Source organism: Nyctibius grandis, chromosome 1 (assembly GCF_013368605.1).
Source record: "Nyctibius grandis isolate bNycGra1 chromosome 1, bNycGra1.pri, whole genome shotgun sequence".
NCBI classification, from domain to species: domain Eukaryota; kingdom Metazoa; phylum Chordata; class Aves; order Nyctibiiformes; family Nyctibiidae; genus Nyctibius; species Nyctibius grandis.
The window spans coordinates 89,558,458-89,582,897 of NC_090658.1; the positions used below are offsets into that span (position 1 = coordinate 89,558,458).

Consider the following 24,440-nt stretch of genomic DNA (forward strand, 5'->3'; position numbering starts at 1 on the left):
TAGCATTGTCTCACAAATCTTAAATTACTCTATTTGGCAATGTGAGATGGTAATTTATGTTTAGTTTTATCTGAAGCAGCTGGACTGTAGCTGGAATGTTTGTGATCCATCTATCGGAGGCTTTCCTTACTACTAGGAACATTGTTTGCAGTAATGTGCTGAAAGCCAATCCAGACTTACTGCTGTTGTTCAAACAGCATGCTGCAACACAATTTTAACTGGTATGAGATAGGATTGCATATGACTTGAGACTAAAAGTTTTAAGATCTTTCCTTTTTATTGTAATATGAGGCTCCTTTCCTGTGCATCAGTTTACATTCCAGGTTTGGAATTTTTCAGGTGTGCATCAGTCAGAGGTAGTTTTAAGACATGAGATCTTCCAACAGTAGTTCCTTCTCCATTTTGGTCCATTCATCTAAAAATAGCCTCTGTGACTGGGCATTGAAAAGTTTTTACTTTCAGTAGAAACACACTATACTACTAGAAGTTCTTATGACATCGTTTTGAACTCCATTGTTTGACTCTATCTGTGGATAGTGCAATAATTTTATGTACCATGACTGGATTGGATTCAGGCTCATGTCAATTAAGATGGTGCTTGTCTGCTCATATCATACAAAATCTGTATTGAAGAAGTTGGTTTGTTTTCCCCTTGACAGGCATTGGACTGTTTCACAGCAATGCTGTCCAACCAAGGGAGCAGACAGAAAATGGCAAAAGATATTGGAAGTAAACTAAATATTTCCAAGAAAAAGGTATGTTGGACTATAATTAACATTACGTTTATTGGTAATATTCTATAACTTGCAATTTTTCTAGTGATTAATTTAAATCTGTTATGCTATCTTTCTTAAAAATTATGCCCATCTCTGTCCCAAACACTTTTTTTGATCTCTATCCTATCCTGGGATCTATGTTTTCCTCCTGTTTTATTTTCAGCTGCATTTTTTTCTCTGAAAGTTCCAGTGAACCTGTTTTAGAGCAGATTGCAAATCGCCTCATCATGCAAAAGGAGGATCATACAGCTGGAACAAGAAGTTGCCTAAGCACATGATACTGCTAGTTGCACAGAGTAGTAAGGAATATGTGTTTTCTTTGGTGGTTACAGTGAACTTTAATCACTTAAAGAGATCAGAGAAGAACATCATCTTCCTTAATACTTGCTCTGTGATCATTGATTCCAAGTACCTCTCTAGAGCCTAGTAACTTTCTATATATTAATAACATGTGATACAAATGGCTGAGTTAAACTAAATCATTACTTTGTCAGCTGTTCCTGGCTATAGAAGTTTGATTGCAAAGAAAATTCCCTCCTTTGTTACGTAAGACAGAAAAATCTTGCCAACTGCGTGAACAGATGGATCCCTGAAACTTCTATGGATTTTTCTGTTTGTCTTTCTTCCTTTGCATTATTTCAATACAGGAATGTACTATACTCTGCCAATGGCAAAATATCCTTGTTTACGCAGAGGTATTCACCAGGTATTTTTTGAGGGAGTTTGTTTATTATTAGTTAAGATAACTGTTCGCAGGTTCAAGGTTGTGTAGTTGAACTACCATGGAAGTAGGCGAAGCAGAAATATAATGGCATAGACATATCACCAGGTTATTAAATGGAAAGACTTTTGTACAGACAATAGGAATTCTGAGGTCCTTCAGTATTTTAGGTGATGCATACGTAAAACCTGCAAAATGCAAAATCTTACCATGAAAAATTAGCTTGTTGCGAAGTAGTACTGGTAGCATAGCATGGGTGTTCTTAGTGTGATGTTGTAGACAACATTAGTGTTGGAAATGTTGGTGCTTTCTTGACAGGTAGAGTTCTTTTGTGAACTCTATAAACCGGAAATTCTATTACGGGAACAAGAAGTCTCTGTCGGAAGAGTGCATCTCGTGAAGAAACAAACGCAGGCTCTCACTGTGCAAAGGTTGAGTATCTCGTAGTTGCCATCTGAATCGAAGTATTTTGTGGTGGAATAGAATAGATTGGAAGTCACAGGATTAAAAAAAAATGCAAATTGGATATTCTCACGGTAATGAAAGGAATGTGATGAGTTCTTTCTCTTGTGATCTGAGTGTTACCTTGTATATCTTTAAGGCTGTCCCTATCATAATTCTGGCAGCCAAAGCATGGAGATTTTCAGCTTCTTTTGAACTAGAGTTTCTTCAAAGCAGTGGTGGATCCACAGTTGTTACAATAAGATTTTGATGATTTTTGTAGTATGTGGCACTAACTCCACTGGCCAGGTAGTTCTTTGGAAACCCTGAATTTCTAGGTTGTGTCTTGAGAAAAAAAAAGTATCTTATAACGGTATCTTGGAACGGATTTTTTCCAAACCTATGCTTTTAATAAAAAAAAAATCCTGAATTCAACCACTCCTCTAAAAAATTAATAAAGGTAAAATCAAAATGAACTCCTTGATAAATCTTGGGTTTGAGTTGCTTCCTTTGTTCTTTTTTCAGAGCAAAACAAACCTTTGCTGCCACACGGCCATCTGCGGTATTGATTGAACAGCTTGCAGTTTGTGTTGCCAAAGGAGAGCCTGTGCTTTTGGTTGGTGAAACAGGAACTGGCAAAACCTCAGCTGTTCAGTACCTTGCTCATATTACAGGTAAATAAAATGAGAAGACTAACTTATGTGAAGGTTATTTTAAAAACAACAAACAAAAACCCACAAGTTGATGGTGCTTTGTATTTCTGTTTCAAGGACACCATTTGAGGGTTATCAACATGAACCAACAAAGTGACACGGCAGATCTGTTAGGGGGGTGAGTCACTGACTACTGTTTTGTCTGTTCTGCAAAACAAAATGGCAGTATCAGAGAAGCTTCTGATGCAAGTGTAGTTGTGTTGTCAAATAATTGTTTTTAGACACATATCTGTTTCTTAGTAGCATAAATATCTTAAGAAACATGTTTGCATGCAGAAACCTCGTCCTTGCTGAAGGACAGAGGCAATTTCACTGAATTGTGTGCGCATCTCTATGTGATGAAGTAATTCAAAAGCACAACCCAAAGTCTCTTTAAAAATGGCTAAGCTGTTCAATATAAATATGATGTAATATTCACTGGATATACTGGTTGGTAGCAGTAAAAATACTTTACTTATCAAGGTGGTCCTGTCTTTATAAAATGGCCTCATAAGGTGCATTTAAACATGTGCAATTTTACTTCACTCATTAGTTGAGTATAAAACTATGGAAACGAGGGTTCCTTCATACACTATATTGTTGTTTCAGTAACTGTTTTTATTAGTTCACAGATGCTAGTTCCTCTTCCTGTGTCACAAATAAGTAACTGCTCTTTTACTTCTCTTCAGTTACAAACCTGTGGATAACAAGCTGATCTGGCTATCTCTGCGAGAGACTTTTGAAGAACTCTTCTCTCAGACGTTTTCTAGAAAGAAAAATCAGACATTCTTGGGACACATTCAGACCTGCTACAGGCAGAAACGTTGGCATGATCTGCTAAAACTAATGCAGCATATTCATAAATCTGCTATTAATAAGGAAGCAAAAGAAAATGCATCTGGTGAGAATTCAGACTGATCAAACACACGTCATTAGTGGTGAACCATTGCAGAGAGTAGATAAATAGTGGTGAATTTCTTATTTATTTTGGGTTTTGTGGTTTTGTTGTTTGTTTTTTTCCTTTCGTCCCTCTTTATTACTTTCTTCTGGTTTTGAAAAATGCAATCTGTCTACAACAAGACATTCAAAATACAGTCAGAATGTTTTTTTTCCTTTCTAATCCAGCACTATTATTAGCTATGTCTGACAGAGTGAAGGTTGACTTGTCTGACCTATGGTGCCCTTGACATCTGATCTCCACTCAGCACTTACTTGTTTGCTGTGTTAGTGAACAGTCCTAGTTTTTTGTGTGGCAGTCTTCCATATGAATGCGTTCATACTTTCTTTTGGTCCTGGAACCTCATCGGGTCTCACAAATATATCCTATTTTAAAAACAAAGCAAAACAAAACAACAACAAAAAAAAACCCAAACCTAAAGTAATAGTTCTCAGGGTAGTAATGACTTTAAAAGCTTGCTGAGAGCTTGCTGATGACTTTTGGTTTCACTGTCAGTGATGCAGACTTGCGTAGTTCTTTGCTTTGTTCCATTGTGGTTTTGTCTCCAAATAATGGTTTTTCTTGTTTTATACTTGACAACCCCTTTGGGACAGAGGCAATGTTGATACTTTGCCTTGCATGGAGTGGTTTCTGGTTCTAGACTTGAACAAGTGAAGTTGTAGCTTTCATTCAGTATGGGCCAAGTAAACTTAATTATGAACCTTGTCTCCCCTCTTCTCTTAACTGGTTCTTCTGAATATGCAGATATTAAAATAAATGCCCACAAATGTAAAAAAAGATGAGGTTTTAAAGACCACTTGTTGCAGGTATCAACAGTCTTAAAGACAAGCTGAAGTCTGTAACTTGCAAAGCTAGCAACTTAAGTCATGATGCTGCTTATACCTCAGGCTGTGACTTTAAACAAATAACTGAAATAGGTGCAGTAGTAAATAATGTCGTAACTGATAAGCAACAGTGTTTTTACTGTTACTGAAGTGTTCATTGTTAATCTATTATAAGGTTTGTAAATTTGGATTTATTTTTCTGAGGTGCCTCATTCTGTCTCTGGGAATTGGAGAGTGCTAACAGTCATGCTGGAACCAAGCGCAGCATAAGTATTTGTTCCTAAACTAGGACATGTTGGAATGAATAGCAAATTATGTACCCATATGTCAATAGTGTTCAGCTAAATTAATAAAAAATCAGCAAAATTTTTTTTCTTTTTTTTTAATGCCTGAGATGTCATCAGTAGAACTTGAATGTTTTCGTTGTTCAGCCAAGCTTACTCTTGTATCTCTGTGCTTGAAACAGCTTGATTAAAATACTGTTGTTAAACATCTTTGTGCTATTGTAATAATGGTAGAAACTTAAATTTGTTTTGCTTACAGGCTCACCACTGAAGGAAAAGTGGGAGGCATTTGGTCTGAAACTGAATCATGCTCATCAACAGATGAAAATGACAGAAAATGCTCTTCTCTTTGCATTTGTTGAGGTATTTAGAGATTTGCATTTTAATGCTGGGAAGAATAAGGAGGAGCATTTAAAAGACTTTGCAATCAGTATTATATAAATAACTTCCTGGCAAGAATCTTGCTGTGAAGTGAAACTTGTTCCATGATAACTCTCTGGAACGAAGAGTGCTACTGCAAGGAGGCGGTGGTTAGATGGGGGGTAGGGTGGGAGAATGTTTTGTGGTAACACATTAATTCAGTGCTGTATAATAGGATTTAGGACTGGTATGATAAAAGAATATCAGCACCATGTCATATAATCGTTTCAAGTTTATGAGATTAGAAAAAAACATCTTTACCAGTCTCCAGTAGGACATGCTCCTGCCTGGGGATTCCTGGGAAGGATTTAATAATAAGAATCTGTGCTGTTTATCTGGAAGTGATTTTTTTTTTTTTTTTTTGAAATGTTTCAAACCCATGGTATAATATTCTAATTACATTCATTGTGATTAGGGGAACTATGATGGTTTATGCATATTTGTTCCTTGTCACCCTGTTAGTCTGAATATATACTCTCAAATTTTATGTAAAGTGTGTAGAATGTTGACCAGTCTTCTCTCTAAAAAATGACCTTATAAGTAGTTGGAGAACCTTTGACTTAAGTATAGTTTTAATTAATAAGTTATAATTACCTGAGGAATGTAATATTGCGTCTGTCTTTTTTTGGATTTTTTTAGATTAAATGCCTTTATTCTGATAGTGGTGTCAATGACGTTTATGCACCACAGTGATGGATGTCACTGGCGGGCAGCATTGCACAAATAAGAGAGCTTAATTCTGTTATATCTGAGCCAATCTAAATGGTAGCTGATAATGGTGATAACTGTCTGACTTCTGTGACTTGCAAAATAATTGCTGTTATTGGGGGAGAGCGGTAAAACTGCTGTTGCTGTAAAAGGTCTGGAATTGCCATTTGTCTGCTCAACCCATAGACTGCAAAACAAGTATTTCCAGTACACAGATGCTTTAGTTGATATATCACTGCTGTTGACGTGATTAACAAATTTATCGTATTTTTAGGGTACTTTGGCACAAGCAGTAAAAAAAGGAGAGTGGATTTTATTGGATGAGATTAACTTGGCTGCTGCAGAGACTTTAGAGTGCCTGAGTGGTTTATTGGAAGGATCATCTGGGTCGCTGGTGTTACTAGACAGAGGAGACACAGGTACTATTTCTGTGCTTGCTTATGCTGTATCTTGCTGTCCAGCTAGTTGAATTCCCTATCCTATATGGCTCAAAATAAGTTGAGAACATTTACTGTTAAAATGAATGTGTGCGTAAGAGAATAACGTGTTGTTTCTAGATGTCATATTTGCATGCAAGAAGCACGAGTTTTAATTCACTGTAGCTCAGGAGGTTTCAGCATGCAGAAATTGCTGTAGCTTTTGTGTCTTTGGATTCTACAAGGAGCAGATCTCTCTCGTGGCCTTAGTAAGCATTGCTGTCTCTAAAGACAATTCAGGGAGAGTCTTTTTTTTTTAAGTTGAAGTAGCTTGATGGCTAAGGGCATGGAACATGAGGTTTAGTTGCTACTGTAGTAATAGCCTTTCACTTATACTGAGAATATATTTGTTCTCCAGCTAGAAATACATGGACAAGACCTTTGATTTTTCTGAGTCCTTCTTGTGGGTTGACCCCAGCCAGCAGCTGCTTGCTGGCTCCTTCCACGACAACACTTCCCAGCAGGATGAAGGAGAGAACAGAAAGAGCAAAAAAACCTCATGTGAAACAAGTGATGCAAAGGGGCAGTCACTAACCAGTTCCCTCAAGCAGACCAAAGTGCAGTCACTCTCTGAGCAACTGCCACTTTGGAAGACAAAAATCACCACCTGCTTCTTCATTTACCGTGTTCTTAATTTCTGAGCATGATGTTGTATAGTAGGGAATGTCGCTTTGGCCAGTTTGGGTCAACTGTCCCAACACTGTCCCCTCCCAGCTTTTTGCTCACCCCCGGCTAAGTCACTGGGGAAGGGAGGATAGGCAGAGTGGGGAAAAAGAGAAAGCCTTGATGCTGTGCCAGCACAATTCAGCAATAGCCAAAACAGTGGTATGTTCTCAGCAGCACCACAGGGGCTGCTGTGAAGGAAGTTAACTCCATCCCAGCCAGACCCAGTACAGATCTAAAGGTAAAAAAATGCAGTTGCTGAATATTGTTTTCTGGAGCTACAGATACAGACAAATGTTGTATGAGCTTCCTAGGCTGGATTTTCTTCCTGGCTGAGGGAAGCACTGGACATTGTTCTGAAAAGGGGTTCCAGGTTTAGGGCTTATATAATTTTTGAAATATTTTGTGTTGTTAAAACATCCTGCTACGTACAAATAAAAGTCAGGGTTTCGCTTGCTTGCAACTGTTGTAAAGATGCAGAGATACTTCTGATAAAATTACATGGGGTTATGCTCTGGAAACTTTTTACCCTGGCATTTTAAGAAAATGTAATAGTGCAGTAATAGAAAACTGGCTTAGAAATATACCTAACTTAACATAATAAATATCCTGTGTTTAGCATTAACCATATGTCTCTTATTTCTGTTTTCCTTTAGAACCTCTTGTCCGTCACCCTGATTTTCGCTTGTTTGCATGCATGAATCCAGCTACAGATGTTGGAAAGAGAAATCTTCCTCCAGGAATAAGAAACAGGTAGGAAATAATGATTCTGCAACAAAACACTTAGTCACTGTCTTTTTCAGAGTTTAATTACCTTCGTGAGTTGACCCGGTGAAGAATGCCTTATTTTAAGCCTGAGGTTGTAAGTCTGAACTCACATTAACTTCCTGTGAGAGGTGCTTTCCACATAATGATGAAGGCTTTTCATGAAATAGCATCAGGAAAATACTTCTGTAAAGTTGCTGAGCATGAATAAATGATCTAGCAGTAGCGTAGAGTGTTGTCACTGGGGGCCGGGGAATGATCATTCTTTACAATTAAGCTGTCAGTGCCTGGGAATGCTACTGCAGCAGTTCATGTTCCTGACGGGTATAATAAAGACAAGTGCTTTGTGTCTTTTTAGCAGCCTTTCTCTTGATAACTCAGAAGTGTTGATGATCCTTGCAAAAAGCTGTATATCCAGCCTTGTTCACTCAGAAGGAAGGTGGTTTGGATGGTGGAGCAGATGTATGATGTTTGAAGTATTAAGATGTGTGATCTTCAAACATGTAAGCTGTGGCCAGGAAACTGAAGTTGTGGCAAATCCATTCTTCTGTACTATCTGTTCCTGAATGCAAAGATCTTCTGTTTGTATTTGATGGAGTTTCCCTCATGAATGCCAAAAGTCACACGTGTCATCCTTTATCAGATTCATAAACATTGTGCAAAACTGCAGAGATACAATTACTATATGTAATTAGTAATTTGCAGTTATTAATGGCAAAGTAAGGTTTTATTGCTATTAGCTCTCCTGGCTTAGTAGTGAAAGGAAAGAAAGTGAATGTAATACAGAATAAAGGAGACTTCAGCTTGTTAAGTTTAAATGAACTTATATTTGCATTCATCAAAAATATCCGCGTCTCTGAAGTTAATGATATTGCTCAGTTGTATTGGGTTTGCTGTGGTGTGTTCTGAGCCTTTATTTGCAGTTGTAATGCATGTTATGGAAGGGCTGCAGGCTCATATTCAACACCCCATCCAAATATACTGGACTAACAGTTTGAAAATATGTTCATTAACTAGAGCTGCCAGTGTAGTCTACTAAATGTGAAACACTCTCACATATTTAAAGATACTCAGAACTTCACTGAGTACATGTTTTGCTGCTAATCTTCCTTTGCTTATTTTCAAGTTTTCTCATTTTATCATTGCTCAGCTGGATATTTGTAAAAGTAGAAAACAACCTAGATATGCTACTCATAACAAAATTAGTGTCCACTTTTTAAAATAGAGATCATTAGAGAGTACACTTTGAAAAGTGCTTCTGCTGTGTCAGTGCTTCAGTGTTCAGGCTGTAATGTTTGGGTACCTATTGCAAATTGTTTAAAAATTTAATTTGAAAAAAATACAGTCCCATAGTTTATTTTCGGTCTGCTAAGTTAAAATAATTCAGATGAATTACTTAAAAATAAGGTATTACTAATACTTTCTTTTTAATTACTCTGGTTCTTGAGTCTATCTATAGGTACTTTGACAAATCAGTATTCTGCTGCTTAAATTTTAGATGTTTTATACATGAGAATCATATGTAACATGATTTTTTTCTTTAATGTGGTCAGATGTCTAAGCGTTACGGATTGATTTCATTCATACAGGTTTACTGAACTCTATGTAGAAGAATTGAGAAATGAAGGAGACTTGCAAGTTCTTATCATGGATTATCTGAGAGGCTTGAATGTGAACAAAAATACAGTACAAGGAATTGTGAAGTAAGTTGGTTGTAATCTCTTTAAATCCTTGATGGAATAAATCACAAAAAGAAAGTATGTAAGTGTAGTCTGTGGTTAAACTCTTTTGGGAAACACTGTAATGCTCCCTACACAGCAGTTTGCATAGCCTTAAGAAATGAAAGAGGGTGGACATCCATCCTCTTCGTTCTGAAGGTTTCTGTACTTGTGGAGAGGAGATTTACTTTTTCTTATTCAGAATTGCTTTTTTTGGTGGCACCAGTTAAAAAGCATTGTTGTTGCAGTCCTCTTTCCCATCTGAGAGACTAAAATGGTTTGTTTCTGTAGATCATACCAATGGAAGTCTTGTGTGTTTATCAAGTTACCTTTTTTTCCACTGGTTTAAGCTGTACTATCTCACTGCATTAATCTGAAGAACTGTTACATGTTTAGAATACTTTGAGTTTATAGTCATTCTCTGTGTATCAAGCTCTCAAAAATATGGTTCTAAAATATTCTGTTGATTTGCTCACTGACTATACAGATGGCAGAGTTTGGCATGGCTTTCCTAACCTGGAGCTTTTAGAAAAAGTGACAGTTGGAGATAAGCTTAAGTGATCATAGTTTGGGTTTAATTCCTTAGAGCGATGGTTTGATCAGTAACAGCACTATGTAACTGGAACTGGTTTCACTCTTTATTTTTTCAGCTTTTATTTATCTGTGAGAAAGGAAGCAGAAGCAAAGCTGGTGGATGGAACTGGCCACAGACCTCACTATAGTCTCCGTACACTTTGCAGGGCATTGAGATTTGCAGCGTCTAATCCATGTAGCAGCATACCACGCTCACTGTATGAGGTGATTACCTATGTTGGGATTTGTTTCAGTGTGCATTCACTACAAAGACTGTTTGAGTAAAGGTTAATCCTCTCTTTTTAAGTGCAGTGTTGAACAGAAATTGTTCTTTAATATCTATATTTTTTTTCCTCATGATTTTTCATTTTATCACTGAAAATAACTCCTCTTCTTAGGGCTTCTCTTTGAGTTTCCTGACGCAGCTTGACAGAGGTTCTCACCCAGTAGTTCAAAGGCTGATTTGCCAGCATATAGTCTCTGGCAACATAAAAAGCCTTCTCAAGCAGGTAAGTAACTAAGCCTATATAGAGCTGTTTAGTATTCGGAGTAGAATTTGAGTTGCCTTCTCTGTCTTTTTCCTCTACATTTCCTTCTTGCAGTCCTGTTTTTCATGTTATAAAGATAAGAATTAAAAAAAAATTTAGTACTGTTGCTTTGTAATTTTTTACTTCTGCTTGAAATGGCCATATGTTAGATAGTTTATTTGTTAATTTGAAAAAATACGGAAGTTTGAATAATTACAGCATTGTGGAGTGTGGGCAGCTTAATACAGTGACTCCAACTGTAAAGCTTTCACAAACTTTTGAGGAGCTTTCACAAGGTTTTTATTTTTAGAATCCAAATGGAGAACTTGTGGATATGAAGCAAATATCTGTGCTTTGTCTCTAATGGGAAAGGAAGAATCTCACTAGTGCTGGGAGCCCAGTATGAGTTTGCATGGGGGACTGGGCAGGTGGCATGGGGAAGCCAGTTGTAAGAGATAGGTATTTGCTTCAGAATAAAACCCTTCATATTAGAAAATGTATATGAATATAAAGAGATAAAAGCCAATTTCCTGCTTGAAAGCATACTTCAAAATACAGTTTTAGGACTTTCGAGACATTTTTATCTTCATGGCACTGGCAAAGATTCCCACTTCATGACCTTGAAATGATCTGGTTTGGCTTTTCCTGTAATTTGCATTCTGTGACAAGGGGGCAGTGCAGGAGTGCTCAGGGATTAATTTAAAATGACTTCGTACAGAATATGTTGCAGTGGTGTAACAGTAGTTGTCTTCATTAGCAAATTGAAACTCATTTGTATAATCAGTTATTTCTGTCATGTCTCCTTAGCAAATACCAAAACCCCAGGGAGGGAGTTTTATACTTATAGAAGGATACTGGATTTCAGCTGGGGATAAAGAACCTACTGTAGATGAGACTTATGTGCTAACCCCTTCAGTTAAGCTTAATCTGAAGGATATTGCCAGAGTTGTGTCTGCAGGGTAAGTCTGTTTCAACTTTTCCATTAAAAAACTAAGTTAAAGATGTTTATTTGGGCCTCGAGTGGTGGCTGTCTAACCTTTATTGTTTGCCATGAGTAATGTCCATTTGTCTTCTACTTTACGGTTAACTTTTCGTTATACAGTGACTTGAATTTATACATGTATTTCTTGTCTCCTTAGACCATTTTACTGCCATACCTAGTTTTATTTCAATGATAATCTAGAAATTTGCAGTTAGAGTAACCTGCTTATTTCACATTGCCATGTATGTAAAGCTTCATGGGTAGCAATTAGCACTTGGGGGTGAAGTTACTTATGTTCCCATTAGTGTATGATCTTTAAGTAGTGATATTTTGGTAATGTAGTTTGGTAATGTAGATCTGAAAATTTCAAATAATGTTGATACCTTGTATATGAGAAAGATAGGACTTGTGCTTCTAAACCACTGTTTTGGTTATCCCTTTTAGGACTCATCCAGTACTGATTCAAGGAGAGACCTCTGTTGGTAAAACCAGTTTAATTCGCTGGTTGGCTGCTGCTACTGGGAATCATTGTGTAAGGATTAACAATCATGAGCATACTGACATCCAGGAATACATTGGCTGTTACACATCGGATGCCTCTGGGAAGTTGGTATTTAAGGAAGGTGAGTGGACCTATTATATGTATGCCAAATTCCTGTCTCACTTCACTGCTTTTTCTTTTCTGCTTGTCCGTTTTATTACAACGGAGAGATGACATGTCATAAAGTTAATAGTTGCATATTAATAATAATCGCTTATGTTAATTTCAGTGAATTCTTAAGAGTTCATGTTTGTCTCATCATACTTGTCCTATTGGACACAAAGAAAAGAATTCAACAACTTAATACTGTTGCTTCCGTCTTTGGATTAGCGTTTATACTGAGTGAAAACCGGTTGCTAAAAGTATCTGAATGCATGATTCTGTTAGATCTGGTTTGTTAGATTTTTAACTAGAACTTTGTGTGTTCCCTCCAAGGCATTCTCATAGATGCAATGAGAAAGGGTTACTGGATTGTTCTAGATGAACTGAATTTGGCTCCCACTGATGTTCTGGAGGCTCTCAACCGTTTGTTGGATGATAACAGGGAGCTGTTCATTACAGAGACCCAGGAAGTTGTCAAAGCTCACCCTCGCTTCATGCTGTTTGCTACACAGAATCCTCCAGGACTCTATGGTGGCAGGAAGGTCTGTATAATCTCTTTCTTTGAGTAGCAACAACTATAGGGAATGAATCTCTTGTACATAGAAGTGCAACATGAAAACTTTCTGATGTGTAGCACAGAATTAACATGAAATTCTCAAGAGGCAGAGATGAAGTGGCTGTGGACTAACTTTGAGTACAGCTGGCTTCTGTTTAGGTTGGTTGCTTGTTTTGCAGATATCAAATTTCTAATTCATTTTGAGTTGTTGAGATTTAAGTGCTTTACAAAATTGGAGTTCATATATGTTGTATTTGACTCAGCATTTCTTGCTTAAGAGCACTGGAGAAGATTTGACTTGGGCTATTGATGTCCATTTTGTGCTGGTTTTGGCTGGAATAGTTAATTTTCTTCATAGTGACTGGTATGGGGCTGTGTTTTGGATTTATGACCAAAGCAGTGTTGATAACAGGGACGTCTCAGTTATTGCTGAGCAGTGCTTGCACAGAGTCAAGGCCTTTTCTGCTTCTCACACCACCCCACCAGCCAGTAGGCTGGGGGTGCACAAGAAGATGGGAGGGGACACAGCCAGGACAGCTGACCCCAACTGACCAAAGGGATATTCCATAACATATGACGTCATGCTCACCAATAGAAACTGGGGGGAGAAGGAGGAAGGGGGGATGTTTGGTGTTTGTCTCCCCAAATAACCATTGCACATGATGAAACCCTGATTTCTGGGAAGTGGCTGAACACCCACCTGCCGATGGGAAGTAGTGGATGAATTCCTAATTTTGCTTTGTGCATGTAGGTTTTTGCTTTACCTATGAAACTGTCTTTATCTCAACCCACGAGTTTTCTCACTTTCACCCTTCCAATTCTCTCCCCCATCCCACTGTAGGGGGAGTGAGCAAGTGGCTGTTTGGTGCTTAGCTGCCTACCACGGTTAAAACACAACACGTTTTAAAGCTCTTATCTTCATCCAGACTCTCTCTTATGCTTTCTTTCAATGTTTATGTGCTAATTTGTATGCTATGACACTATCCATGTTTCCTTTGGATGTGTAGAGGAAGACATATAATGTGAGGAATATCAAAGGAAAAAGTTCAAGCAATAGTATGTTCTCATATTTTAGGTTTTGTCCAGAGCCTTCAGAAATCGTTTTGTGGAACTGCATTTTGATGAACTGCCAAGTGCTGAACTGGAAAACATCCTGTACAAGCGATGTAGTTTGCCACCTTCTTATTGCAGCAAGCTTGTCAAAGTCATGTTAGACCTGCAAGTATGAGAGTCTTTCTTCTTTTTGTAGAAGACACGCAAACATATTTCAGCACAAAGTAATAGAAATTCCTTTCGGGGGGGCAGGTGTTACTAACTGGCAGATATTTAAAAACCTAAACCATTACTGATGAAAGAGAACCCACCAAAGTACTTAGTTCAGTGGTTAAGACAGAGAATAGGGAAGGTGATGTCAGATTTGAGAGAAAGCTAGCAGCAAAAAAATTAATAACCAAAGGCCTTGGGATTTGATGTGTAGAATAATCCCTTGCTCTGGATCCAAAGTACAGTGTTGGATTTGTAGCTGTCTTTGGGTCATGCTAAATTTGGTATTATTTTTAAGCAGTAATCTTGGATGTGTTCTGATACTCCTGCATTTAACAGGCATTTAACACTCAGTGTGTAGCTAAAACTGTCTCGTATTTAAAAGCAATTGCAGCAGCATAAATCAGAGCACACTTCAAAGTGCTAACATACGCTTTGATGTAGAACCTAATCTTTTGCTTGAATTTTGTTTTATTCCAGGTACCTATTTTCTTCTTAGTATTTTTATTTATTATTATCTGTGTTACTTTGTTCCTGGTACCTATCAAATACCTGCTTAAAGGTAATTTGAGTTTGGGAGTCTTGACTGTACTAGATTTTTTTCTTTTTTTTTTTCATACAGTTTGTTTGAAGAATTGTCACATCAGAGAGTTCTGATTAGTTTTGCTTTAAGTATTTGGACAGGTTCATGAAAAAATGGCTCACATTCTGTTCTTACGACAGTCTTACCGCAGAGGTTCGACGGTGTTTGCTGGGAAGCATGGGTTCATTACCCTGCGGGATCTGTTTCGTTGGGCTGAAAGGTACAGGTTGGCAGAACAGCCAGAGGAGGAGTATGACTGGCTTCAGCACTTAGCAAATGATGGTGAGCCCTGCTACCTCAGGCTTTTGAAGTGTCTGTAGAATTGCTTTATAACCCTAGTTCTTAAGTATAAATTTTTGTTGCTGACTAACCAGATAGTAATTGCTTTCTCTCTTCCTCTCTTTTATAGGTTTTATGCTTCTGGCAGGCAGAGTCAGGAAACAGGAGGAGGTGGATGTTATTCAGAACGTCCTTGAAAAACACTTCAAGAAAAAATTATATCCTGAGTCTCTCTTCTCAGGGGAAAGTGTCAAAAAGCTACTGGGTGAGTTTCCTAGAAGGACCACACTGGTAGTTCTCTAGATGTGACTGAAGCTGATGGATTGCTTTGTGTTGTGCAGCTAAATCCTCCATGTGGATGTCGGTGATGGACAGAGATTTTAACCATATTGTCTGGACTCAAGGGATGAGGAGACTTGCCATTTTGGTGGGACGAGCCCTGGAGTTTGGTGAACCAGTACTGCTGGTGGGAGACACTGGGTAACCTTACTTTTTATGATGCAGTTCTTTGTAGTGCTGCACCAGCCACTGAATCAGACACAAAATGATTGTGTGGGCTTCAGTGCTGCTTCGATCTCTGGGACATTTAAGCCTCTGTCATGGCAGACTTTCAGCTGCTGTTTTTCCCAGTTCCCTTTTGAGGGGAAGCAAATGCATCTCTTTCAGCACAAGTCTTTAATGGGATTATCTGCATTTTGTATAACTACGTAGAAATTATGTAGAAAGTAGTAAAATTGAAATGAGCTGACTTCTGTCCCCACCTTTCACATGGTGCTCTGTAGAATCTCACTGTGCCTCACTGGAGAGGCTGTATTTGGGGAATTGTGACATTGTTCTGTTTGAGAGCACTTCGCTTTATATGTTTTAAGAACTTGAATATAGCCTTGCTACTACTTCTTCCCCCAGTCTCACCTCATATGCTGTAAAGGAGGTTGTGGAAGTAGATGCTGGCTGCTTCTGTGCTGGTTATAGATTTGGAGAGTAATTTTTTGTGGGAGAGAAGGGAAAAAAATGTAAGAAAGGGGAGTAAAATTATTTAGGTAATAAAGGAAAACTCTGGGTGGTCAGCAGTTTATTCTCTCAGACTTAGGCTTGGTCTAGACATGTAGCATCTCCAGTTTAGTGAAATGTTAGGTTAGTTGAGTACCTGGAGGGGCAGGCTGAAATAAATTTGACTTTGAACCAGCAGAAACCCATCAATGCAGATATTGATTTAAATTTAATTAAAGGCATCTTGTGCAAGTCAGCAACAGTTGTTGTGCCAAAAATGACTTCACTTTGCATACATTTCTTTCAGGGAAAGGAGCAGAAGGAAATTTGCATGCTGAGCCTTTGCTTCATAGCTCTTCAGTGAAAGTGAATCCTGTCCAAAGTGGGCTGATTTTTTCTTTTTTTTTTTTTTTTTTAATTCTTCCCTTTCAATTAATTACTTTGTTACAGGTGTGGTAAGACTACCATTTGTCAGATCTTTGCAGCATTAACAAATCAGAAGCTATACTCAGTGAGTTGCCACTTGCATATGGAGACTTCAGACTTCCTGGGAGGACTGCGACCAGTCAGGCAGAGGTCGAAAGACCAGGTCTGTCTTGCATTGATAGTAGTTGGACAGTGAGACCATGGAAGCAAAAAGTAGGAGTGATTAATGACTTTTTCCTTCCTTTTCCATTTCTTAGGAGGAATGTGATGGTTCTAGACTCTTTGAGTGGTGTGATGGACCTCTTGTTTTAGCAATGAAAGAGGAGGGTTTTTTTCTCCTTGATGAGATTTCTTTAGCTGATGATTCTGTACTAGAGCGACTTAACAGGTATGTCTTAAGTGTGTTAGTGTTAAGTATCTTCAATGTGTCTATTCGTTATACAAACACGAGCAGAGTAAATCTAGCTCCTTTTATAGTTCTTGCAGAAAGGAAGAATGACCCATATAACTCTGACCTTGTTCATATTTCATCTTCTGTGCCAGTTTGCTTTGTTTTTCTAATTGTCATCTACCTGACAGAGGTGGTAGTTTTAATCGCAGTAATACTTAGACAATTTTTGCAGTTTGAAATTTTAATTACAGCTAGGGGTAAAGCTACTAAGGTAAGACAAGATGAAACTGCCTTGTCTTGCCTAAGTCTTGATGTCTTAACTTACCTGTAAAAATAAAAGGTACGTTTAATTAAAAAGCAGATATGTATATATTTGCTTGACATGTGTTGGTACACTGATTATGTTGGTTTTGAATGCTTTGGTGCCATTACTTTCCATTTGGCTTTATAGTGCTGCTACAGACTGATCTGCACTCAAATTGCTGTATTTGTTTCATGGACAAAAATAAGATGATGAAAAGATTCACTTTATTCAATAGCTCATGTCCCTGGATAAAGAAATTAAGAACATAAACCCTAGTTCAGTTGAAACAGTTTAAACAGTATCTAAAGACGTTTACAACATGAGGCAAGTTAGAAAATAAAACTAAAAGTAAAATCTCCAATTTATCATCTGCAATATTAATATTTTCAGCCTGTCAGTGAGCTCTTGAAAATGTTCCATCTTGTCAAATACCAGAAACAAAATCTAGTTATTTCCTTCTTTTGTGCATGTAAAAAAAATAGTAAAATATAAATTTCATTTCATTATCTGCTTGCAGCAGTATCCCTCATTTTAGTTTTTTCCTTTACCCGTTATATTGAGATGACCAGCGTATCCATATTCTACCATATCCAAACCCTCTCTGTTACAAGCTGGGTTTTTTTCATTGTATCATTGCAGCTATCATAAAGTTCAGTTAACTTTTTTGATTTGACAGTGATACTAAGCACTGTCTTTCTAAACAGGTAGCAGCTCAGATTTTTACAGCTCTTAGTGTATGGTGAAGTACAGCTAATAAAACAAACAAAATCCCACAAAACCCTAGTAGAATGCTTCTCAGATGTATAGTCTCTTAGTTTTCTAACAGTAGACTGGTTCATTGTGCAGATTTCTTTACCTAGCTCCTATGAATATAAATTTTGCCGTTGCTTTTGTAAAAAGAGCTGTGAGATATAGACTTTACTAGGTAAGTTTTTTGACAGATCATTTGAACTGAACCTTATCAACAAGGCTGGGTAGCGTTTCCTTCTGAACAAAATCAGAAAAGTCCTCAATTGGGGAGGATGAACAGGTGATAAATTTTTAATACACATTCTGGGGCAATGGAATCAGACCGATTCATGTGATTTTCATTTTTAAGTGACCTTTTGAAGTGTGAAATGAAATTTAAACTTTTTTAACCTTCTCTCTAGTGTTCTTGAAGCTGAAAAGACATTGGTACTTGCTGAAAAAGGTGGTCAAGATGATGAGGAGAACGAGGTGGAACTATTAGTTGCAGGAAAGAAATTTCGTATCCTTGCGACCATGAACCCAGGAGGTGACTTTGGGAAAAAAGAGGTAAATGTCAAAGCAACTGCAAGTGCAACATGCATCTTCTGGTCATATTGACTGATTAGTGAATGGAGGTGCAATGCAAAAATGCATCATGCCAATTCTGTCATCCAGTGCTTCCTAGTAGGCATCTGCCTTGTTGCTCTAAAGGAGAATAAGATTATATCTGTTTTCCATCACTTCTGTGTACTGTTATTTTGACAATATAAGTCAATACTCAGCAGATTGTCAAAGAAAACTTCAGGCCTCTAAATACTCTAGGTAGGCTTGATATGTAGAATACTTCAAGTACAGGAAATATGGCTCATGAAGCAAGTAAATCCAGCTCTAACATGAATCTGAAGTAGTGTGACATTGTGTAATAAGTTATTGTCCCTCATACTGTTCAGAAAGTGACAGTTAGAAGTCATCTTGTCATTCTTGGTGAATATGAACATCACATCCCAAAAGACCTTTCTCCTTAAATGAAAAAATCTGTTTCTGAAGTTCGGCTTCAAGTAACTTAAGACAGGTAAACACCACCCCCCCACCCCCCACCCCCCCCAAAAAAAAAAAAAACAAAACACCAACTTTTAAGCAGTGTTGGGAGCTAGGACTAAAAAAAAAGAGCTATAAGCTCTTTTACCGAAAAGAGGATGGGCACTCCATTTAAAGTGGTTTCTACAGTACAGAACAACTCATTGTAAAGCCGTGTGTTTAAAGGGGATTGATTTCTGCATTGCATTTGTGCTAATGATATTTGCTTCACTAATTCAGCCACAGGAAGAGAGGAAATGCAGAAACAAGTTGCAATTGAAGGCAAATTTCCACATGGTAGTTTGCTTCTGTATGCAAAGGGAGATTACATAGCCATTGTTTGATATATGATGCCCTAGAATGAAATGGAGCCTTGGTGCTCGCAAACCAGCTCAGTTTCTTCCCATATTCTTTTGAACTTTTTCATTTATCAGCCCTTTCCTGCATTGATGCCACTACTAGAAATCTTAAAATCCACTCTCTCAAAGATTTTGTTACAAAGTGGCCCTGTCAAAATCAGAAGGAAAGGTCTAGCTTGTTCACTTTATTTATTGTTCGCGGCTACAAGGCTATCCACCAACTGCAACCTTAAGTAATACAATGTCATGTAAATTGAATTTCTGTGGTGTTCTGCTTGTTTGCAGCTTTCTCCTGCATTGCGCAACAGATTTACAGAAATATGGTGTCCACAAAGCAATGGCCGTGAAGATTTGATACAGATTGTAAAACACAATCTTCATCCAGGATTGTCTCTGGATGGAATAAATAGCCAAGGTGGGTATTTCTGTATGTGTTGGAATTCAAACATTAAGAAAAAAATGAGTTTGGAGGCTGCTAAACTCAGAATTTACACCACTGTGTCCCTTTTTCTTGTAAGTACATCTCTGAGGACACTTGTGAAATATTTTGGACTTTGTTCTTCCCTCATTGTGTGTGTGATATGGCTAGCCAGAAGTAAGATCAAGGCTGTATTTGCTTCACCATGCAGGTAGTTGAAATATCCCTAACCCTTCAGTGCCCAATCTTAGTTTCAGTGTAAGGTGTTGAAAGAACTGGCACTTCATTTTCTGCAAGCACCTTCACTGTTAGTATTAATCACTTGTTTCTGTCTTGTTACTTGAATTTAAAAAGATCGGTAATGACAGCACAGGTGTGGACTTACTCTTCAGTTATCCTGCCTGTTAGGATATAGAGAACCCATCCGTGTTGCTCCTGCGTTACAGCTGTACCTACTTTGGTGATGGTTATTATGCAGCAATGTAGTAGATGTGACCAATAAAATTATTTTATAACTACATTGATTTTTGACTCTCTTCAGGGGCAGACATAGCAGAGCTCATGATGGACTTTGTTGAATGGCTGACTAATCAAGAGTTTGGTCGCCAGTGCATTCTCAGTGTGCGAGATGTCTTGTCATGGGTTAACTTTATGAATGTCGTGGTAGAGGATGAAGAGTTGAATTCTGCCAAGGAATATGGCCTTCTTTACATTTCTCCAATGATGTCTTTTATCCATGCTGCATGTTTGGTATACATTGATGGAATAGGATCAGGTAAGTCTCTAGTGCTCATTTGGTAGCAGAAAATATGAAAGTAATATGTTTGAGTAGAATGCAAACAAAATGCTTTGGAGCAGCGTAGAACTCTTCCAGGAGAAGTTTTCACTTCCATTTAACAATATCCTGTACTTCATATGCCTTTTTTGTGTTTCAGTAGCAAGAGTTTGAATAATACAGCAACCTTAAGTAAATTAGAGGTAGTAATAATAGTAATACAAATTAAGAAAGCCTGTTTTATTGAGTATTCTGACCTGATATGGTGTTTAATTACATGACCATATATTATTCTCTCTCTCCCACCTCACATGTCAGCATCTACATGTGCTAGCCGTTATCATCTGCATAGCTCATAATGCATCTTTGCCACTGGCCCAGCTGATAAGTAGGAGATGTGGGAGTGGGGAAAAATGAAAAGCCACAAGAGACGTGGGGAAAGAAGGCCTGGGGGGACTATGGCAAGGGATCAGGATGATAGCGATGGTAGAAGAAAGGCTTTGGAAATAAGATGTCCTTAATTCTGTTGTTCACAGAACGATATGTCCATGGTAAAAAGCACTGGCAAGCAAAAGCACTAACAAGAAATATAAACCTGAAACAGAATACTGCACAAAAATGGCATCTGTGAAGGAACTGAGTTTCTTAGTCATAAGATGAACGTGCCTAGTCATGTTTGTAAAGCACACTTAACTTTTCTAACTACAGGTACAACATCCTGCTCAGCTGATATGGCTTTATTAGCTCGTGAAAAATGCCTGACATTCTTATGTGAGAAAATGAGTCAATTCCTTGAGCTGACTGATTATCAGAAGAATGAACTAAAGATTTATGACAGAACAAAGGAGAGAGAGTTTGTGTGGATGGACAACTTTATGGGAATCCACCCCTTTTTTATTCCAAGAGGCAAGAGACTCTGTGGGAGTGGGTGGTCATTTATTCTGTGGGTTTTATTCCCAATAGTTCTGCAATTCACTAAATCTAAGTAGGATACCTGAACCATTACAGAACAATTTATAGTTTGTTCTCAAGCCTTAGAAAAATGCCTTTTCTGCCTTCAAGTGTGTTGATTGCAACTCGTTCACATTTATTAAGATGACACATCTGTTACTTGCTTTCTTTGACATTTTAAAATTACTGGTTAATGGCCTAATTTTAGTAGACTTTTTTTGGTGTAACAAAGCTTCTTTAATTTTGAGTTGTAATTTTCCATCACTTTGCACGGTCAGAATGTCTGCTAACTTCCATTAACTGAAGCTACAGCTCATCCTGGGCCTTGTGTAAAGCAGGGGAAGGAGGAGTCCTGGGTACAGTGCTAAACAGAATGGAGACTAATGCCCTGCCTTGCTGTAGCCTCTCAAAGATTCACTGCAATTTTTGCAAAATTATTTAGTCCCTGCATTTCAGTTCCTCAAGTGACAAATTAATGCAAATGGAACTATCCAAATACTGCTTTCTACCCTTAAAATACAGTGATGAGACTAAAACGTGATGACTATGAGCTTTCTTGTTCAGCTGGTTAGTTTTTAGTGTGTGGAACTATGTTTTCCTAATGCTATATTAATAATTCATCTTTGAACATTTTGATATTCATGGATTGTTTTAGTCATGCATAAAATTGTACAAGGTAATGCTTTTTGGTAAATTGCTTAGTTTCCCTCTGCTAATTAGATCACAAAAGGAAGGACCTCTTTCATACTAAACAGGTACCAAGATGTGTGAGATAAATTGGTGATTAATATTTTGTATATGTGAGCAGTGCTGTATGTAGTGGTTTGACATGGCAGCAGCTAAATACCACACAGCCACTCGCTCACTCCCCTGCCCCCTGGGGAATGGGGGAGAGAATCAGAAAGGTGAAGGGACTCGTGGGTTGAGATAAAAACAATTTAATTGAAATAAAATATAATAATGATAATAATAATAATAGAATATACAAACAAGTGATGCACAGTGCAGCTGCTTGCCACCCACTGACCAGTGTCCGGCCCATCCCTGGCCAGCGATCCTGGAGAAAAGAAATAAATCCTGAAACCACAATCCCAGACGAACGAAAGCAACTTCCCGGCCAGCCCTCATCTCTATACTGAGCATGATGTTGCATGATATGGAATATTCCACTGGCCAATTTGAATCCATTTCTCTGGCTATGCTTCCTCCCAGCTTCTTGTGCACCTGCAAAGCATGGGAAGTTGTTCATCTTTGATTTCTTAGCACCAACTAAAAACATCAGTGTATTATCAACATTCTTCTCATACCAAAATCCTATACTAAATCCAAAACACAACGCTATTCTAGCTACTAAGAAGAAAATTAGCTCTATCCCAGCCAAAACCAGAACACTGTATTACAGAATTTGTGGGGTGATGTCCCAGTGAGCTGTACTGGCTGGAATTTGGCAGACAGGCTCTGTAATCTCTCCTCACTCAATGTCATAATAACAGTAAAGAAAATATGTGCCTAGCAGCACACTTTAATTAAAGCACTTTTCCTTCACAGAACTAGCAGTGTATGGGACAGATTAATATGTTGTTCTATGACATGACTGAATTGTATCCTTCAGTGCTAATTTTCAAAAGCTCCTTTTGAGTCTTAGATCCACGTGTCTGAAGTGCAAGGACAGATTTATGATTTTCCATAGCAGGTATCTAGTTTGGGTCATGAACCAGGAAGTGTTGGTTTAATGGCAAAATACATTATATATTCATTTGCTTTTTGCAAAATTCAACAAAAATATGTGGAGATGGGAAGAGACACCACTGTGGGTCAAACACAAAGTATATGTGCCTGAAACCTGAGAATGCAATACAAGCTTGATCTCCATTGCTTGCTGTAATGAGATCAGCAATTAATAGACAGAATGGTCTCCTTCAGGAGCATGCTGTCAGCAGCTCCAGCCTAAACATTCTGTTTTAATTGTTTTCTGGTTTACCTTCCTTTGTTTTAGGTCCTGTTCTCCAGAGGAACAGCATTACAGATTATGCTCTAAATGCTGGGACTACAGCAGTGAATGCACAAAGACTGTTAAGAGCCCTACAGCTTAGCAAACCTATTTTGTTGGAGGGGTCACCAGGTGTGGGCAAGACCAGTCTAGTTGCTGCCCTGGCAAAGGCCTCAGGAAACTGTCTTGTTCGAATCAACCTGTCTGAGCAAACGGTAGAATAAAATATTATCTTTGTAACTTAGTGTTTATGGAAGGGGGGGAGGTTTTGTTTAACTTAAGAAGTGTAGTTCTTTTTAACTTTGGCACTGAGTCTGAAATGTCAGTTTTTCCTTCTTGGTCTCAAGATAGAACTAAATGGGAAGGGGGAATCAGAAAGAGCAGCGAGCTTCTGTGAGTGAATGCCAGTTCCCAGATTTTTCTGTTCTTTTCAAGTGAAGACATGCATATCTTTGTCTACTGCTTTTCTTGGCTTCTGGGAAGTTACTTGAAAACAGCTTTAAGGCTTTTTAGCTTTTCTGTTCTAATTTATTTTTTTTTGTTGTTAAATACAGTAGCTGGTCACTGGAGTCCTATCATGGAAAAGCTTTTAGCAGCTTGCAATTACTGAAATTTAATACCTACATTTTAGCTCTATTTATAGGGAAGGGAGAAAATGTGAGGTGAAGTTTAACAAAGGTTGTTTATGAACTTTTGTGGAGTTTTGTAAATCCCCCCCTTTCTCTACTCCCAAAGGATGTGACAGACTTGTTTGGGACAGACTTGCCTGTTGAAGGTGGGAAGGGAGGAGAATTTGCCTGGCGTGATGGACCACTACTAGCAGCATTAAAGGCTGGACACTGGATTGTATTAGATGAGGTAAATTTGAGTTTGGGGAACAAATAAAATGGAATATTCTGGAAGAGCAAAGGTGATGATTTGGCATGTAGGATAAATACCTTTGAGGGTTGATGAATGAAATAGATTTTGCTTAATTTTAGTTATGTGCATGTAGTGCCTCATTGAAAGTGATCATTCTGCTTAAGAGAAAATTAGTATCTCTCTACTAAGTCCCTCTGCCCATTGGCCCTCCATAGAGGGACTGTAAAAGATGAGCTTTGACTAGACTTCTTTTAGACAAGGGAACAAGGATTGAATCCCAGCCTAAATTACTGCAGAAAACCAAGGGTAGCTTTGAT

The 24,440-nt window shown here is 38.0% G+C and overlaps 1 protein-coding gene across 1 annotated transcript in view; it reads left to right on the forward strand.

The window, feature by feature from the left end:
• Nucleotides 1-24,440, forward strand: part of MDN1 (midasin AAA ATPase 1) — a 104,922-nt gene that overhangs the window by 21,244 nt on the left and 59,238 nt on the right. The window contains exons 12-37 of the mRNA XM_068416982.1: nt 660-755; nt 1,816-1,928; nt 2,464-2,612; nt 2,709-2,769; nt 3,320-3,531; nt 4,956-5,059; nt 6,099-6,243; nt 7,620-7,716; nt 9,318-9,431; nt 10,097-10,244; nt 10,418-10,528; nt 11,354-11,505; nt 11,973-12,151; nt 12,505-12,713; nt 13,803-13,949; nt 14,714-14,855; nt 14,983-15,117; nt 15,194-15,332; nt 16,293-16,431; nt 16,526-16,656; nt 18,115-18,259; nt 19,414-19,543; nt 20,088-20,321; nt 21,030-21,227; nt 23,269-23,477; nt 23,998-24,120. Coding sequence (XP_068273083.1) covers nt 660-755; nt 1,816-1,928; nt 2,464-2,612; nt 2,709-2,769; nt 3,320-3,531; nt 4,956-5,059; nt 6,099-6,243; nt 7,620-7,716; nt 9,318-9,431; nt 10,097-10,244; nt 10,418-10,528; nt 11,354-11,505; nt 11,973-12,151; nt 12,505-12,713; nt 13,803-13,949; nt 14,714-14,855; nt 14,983-15,117; nt 15,194-15,332; nt 16,293-16,431; nt 16,526-16,656; nt 18,115-18,259; nt 19,414-19,543; nt 20,088-20,321; nt 21,030-21,227; nt 23,269-23,477; nt 23,998-24,120 — 3,762 coding nt within the window. The remainder of the gene's footprint in view (nt 1-659; nt 756-1,815; nt 1,929-2,463; nt 2,613-2,708; nt 2,770-3,319; nt 3,532-4,955; nt 5,060-6,098; nt 6,244-7,619; nt 7,717-9,317; nt 9,432-10,096; nt 10,245-10,417; nt 10,529-11,353; nt 11,506-11,972; nt 12,152-12,504; nt 12,714-13,802; nt 13,950-14,713; nt 14,856-14,982; nt 15,118-15,193; nt 15,333-16,292; nt 16,432-16,525; nt 16,657-18,114; nt 18,260-19,413; nt 19,544-20,087; nt 20,322-21,029; nt 21,228-23,268; nt 23,478-23,997; nt 24,121-24,440) is intronic.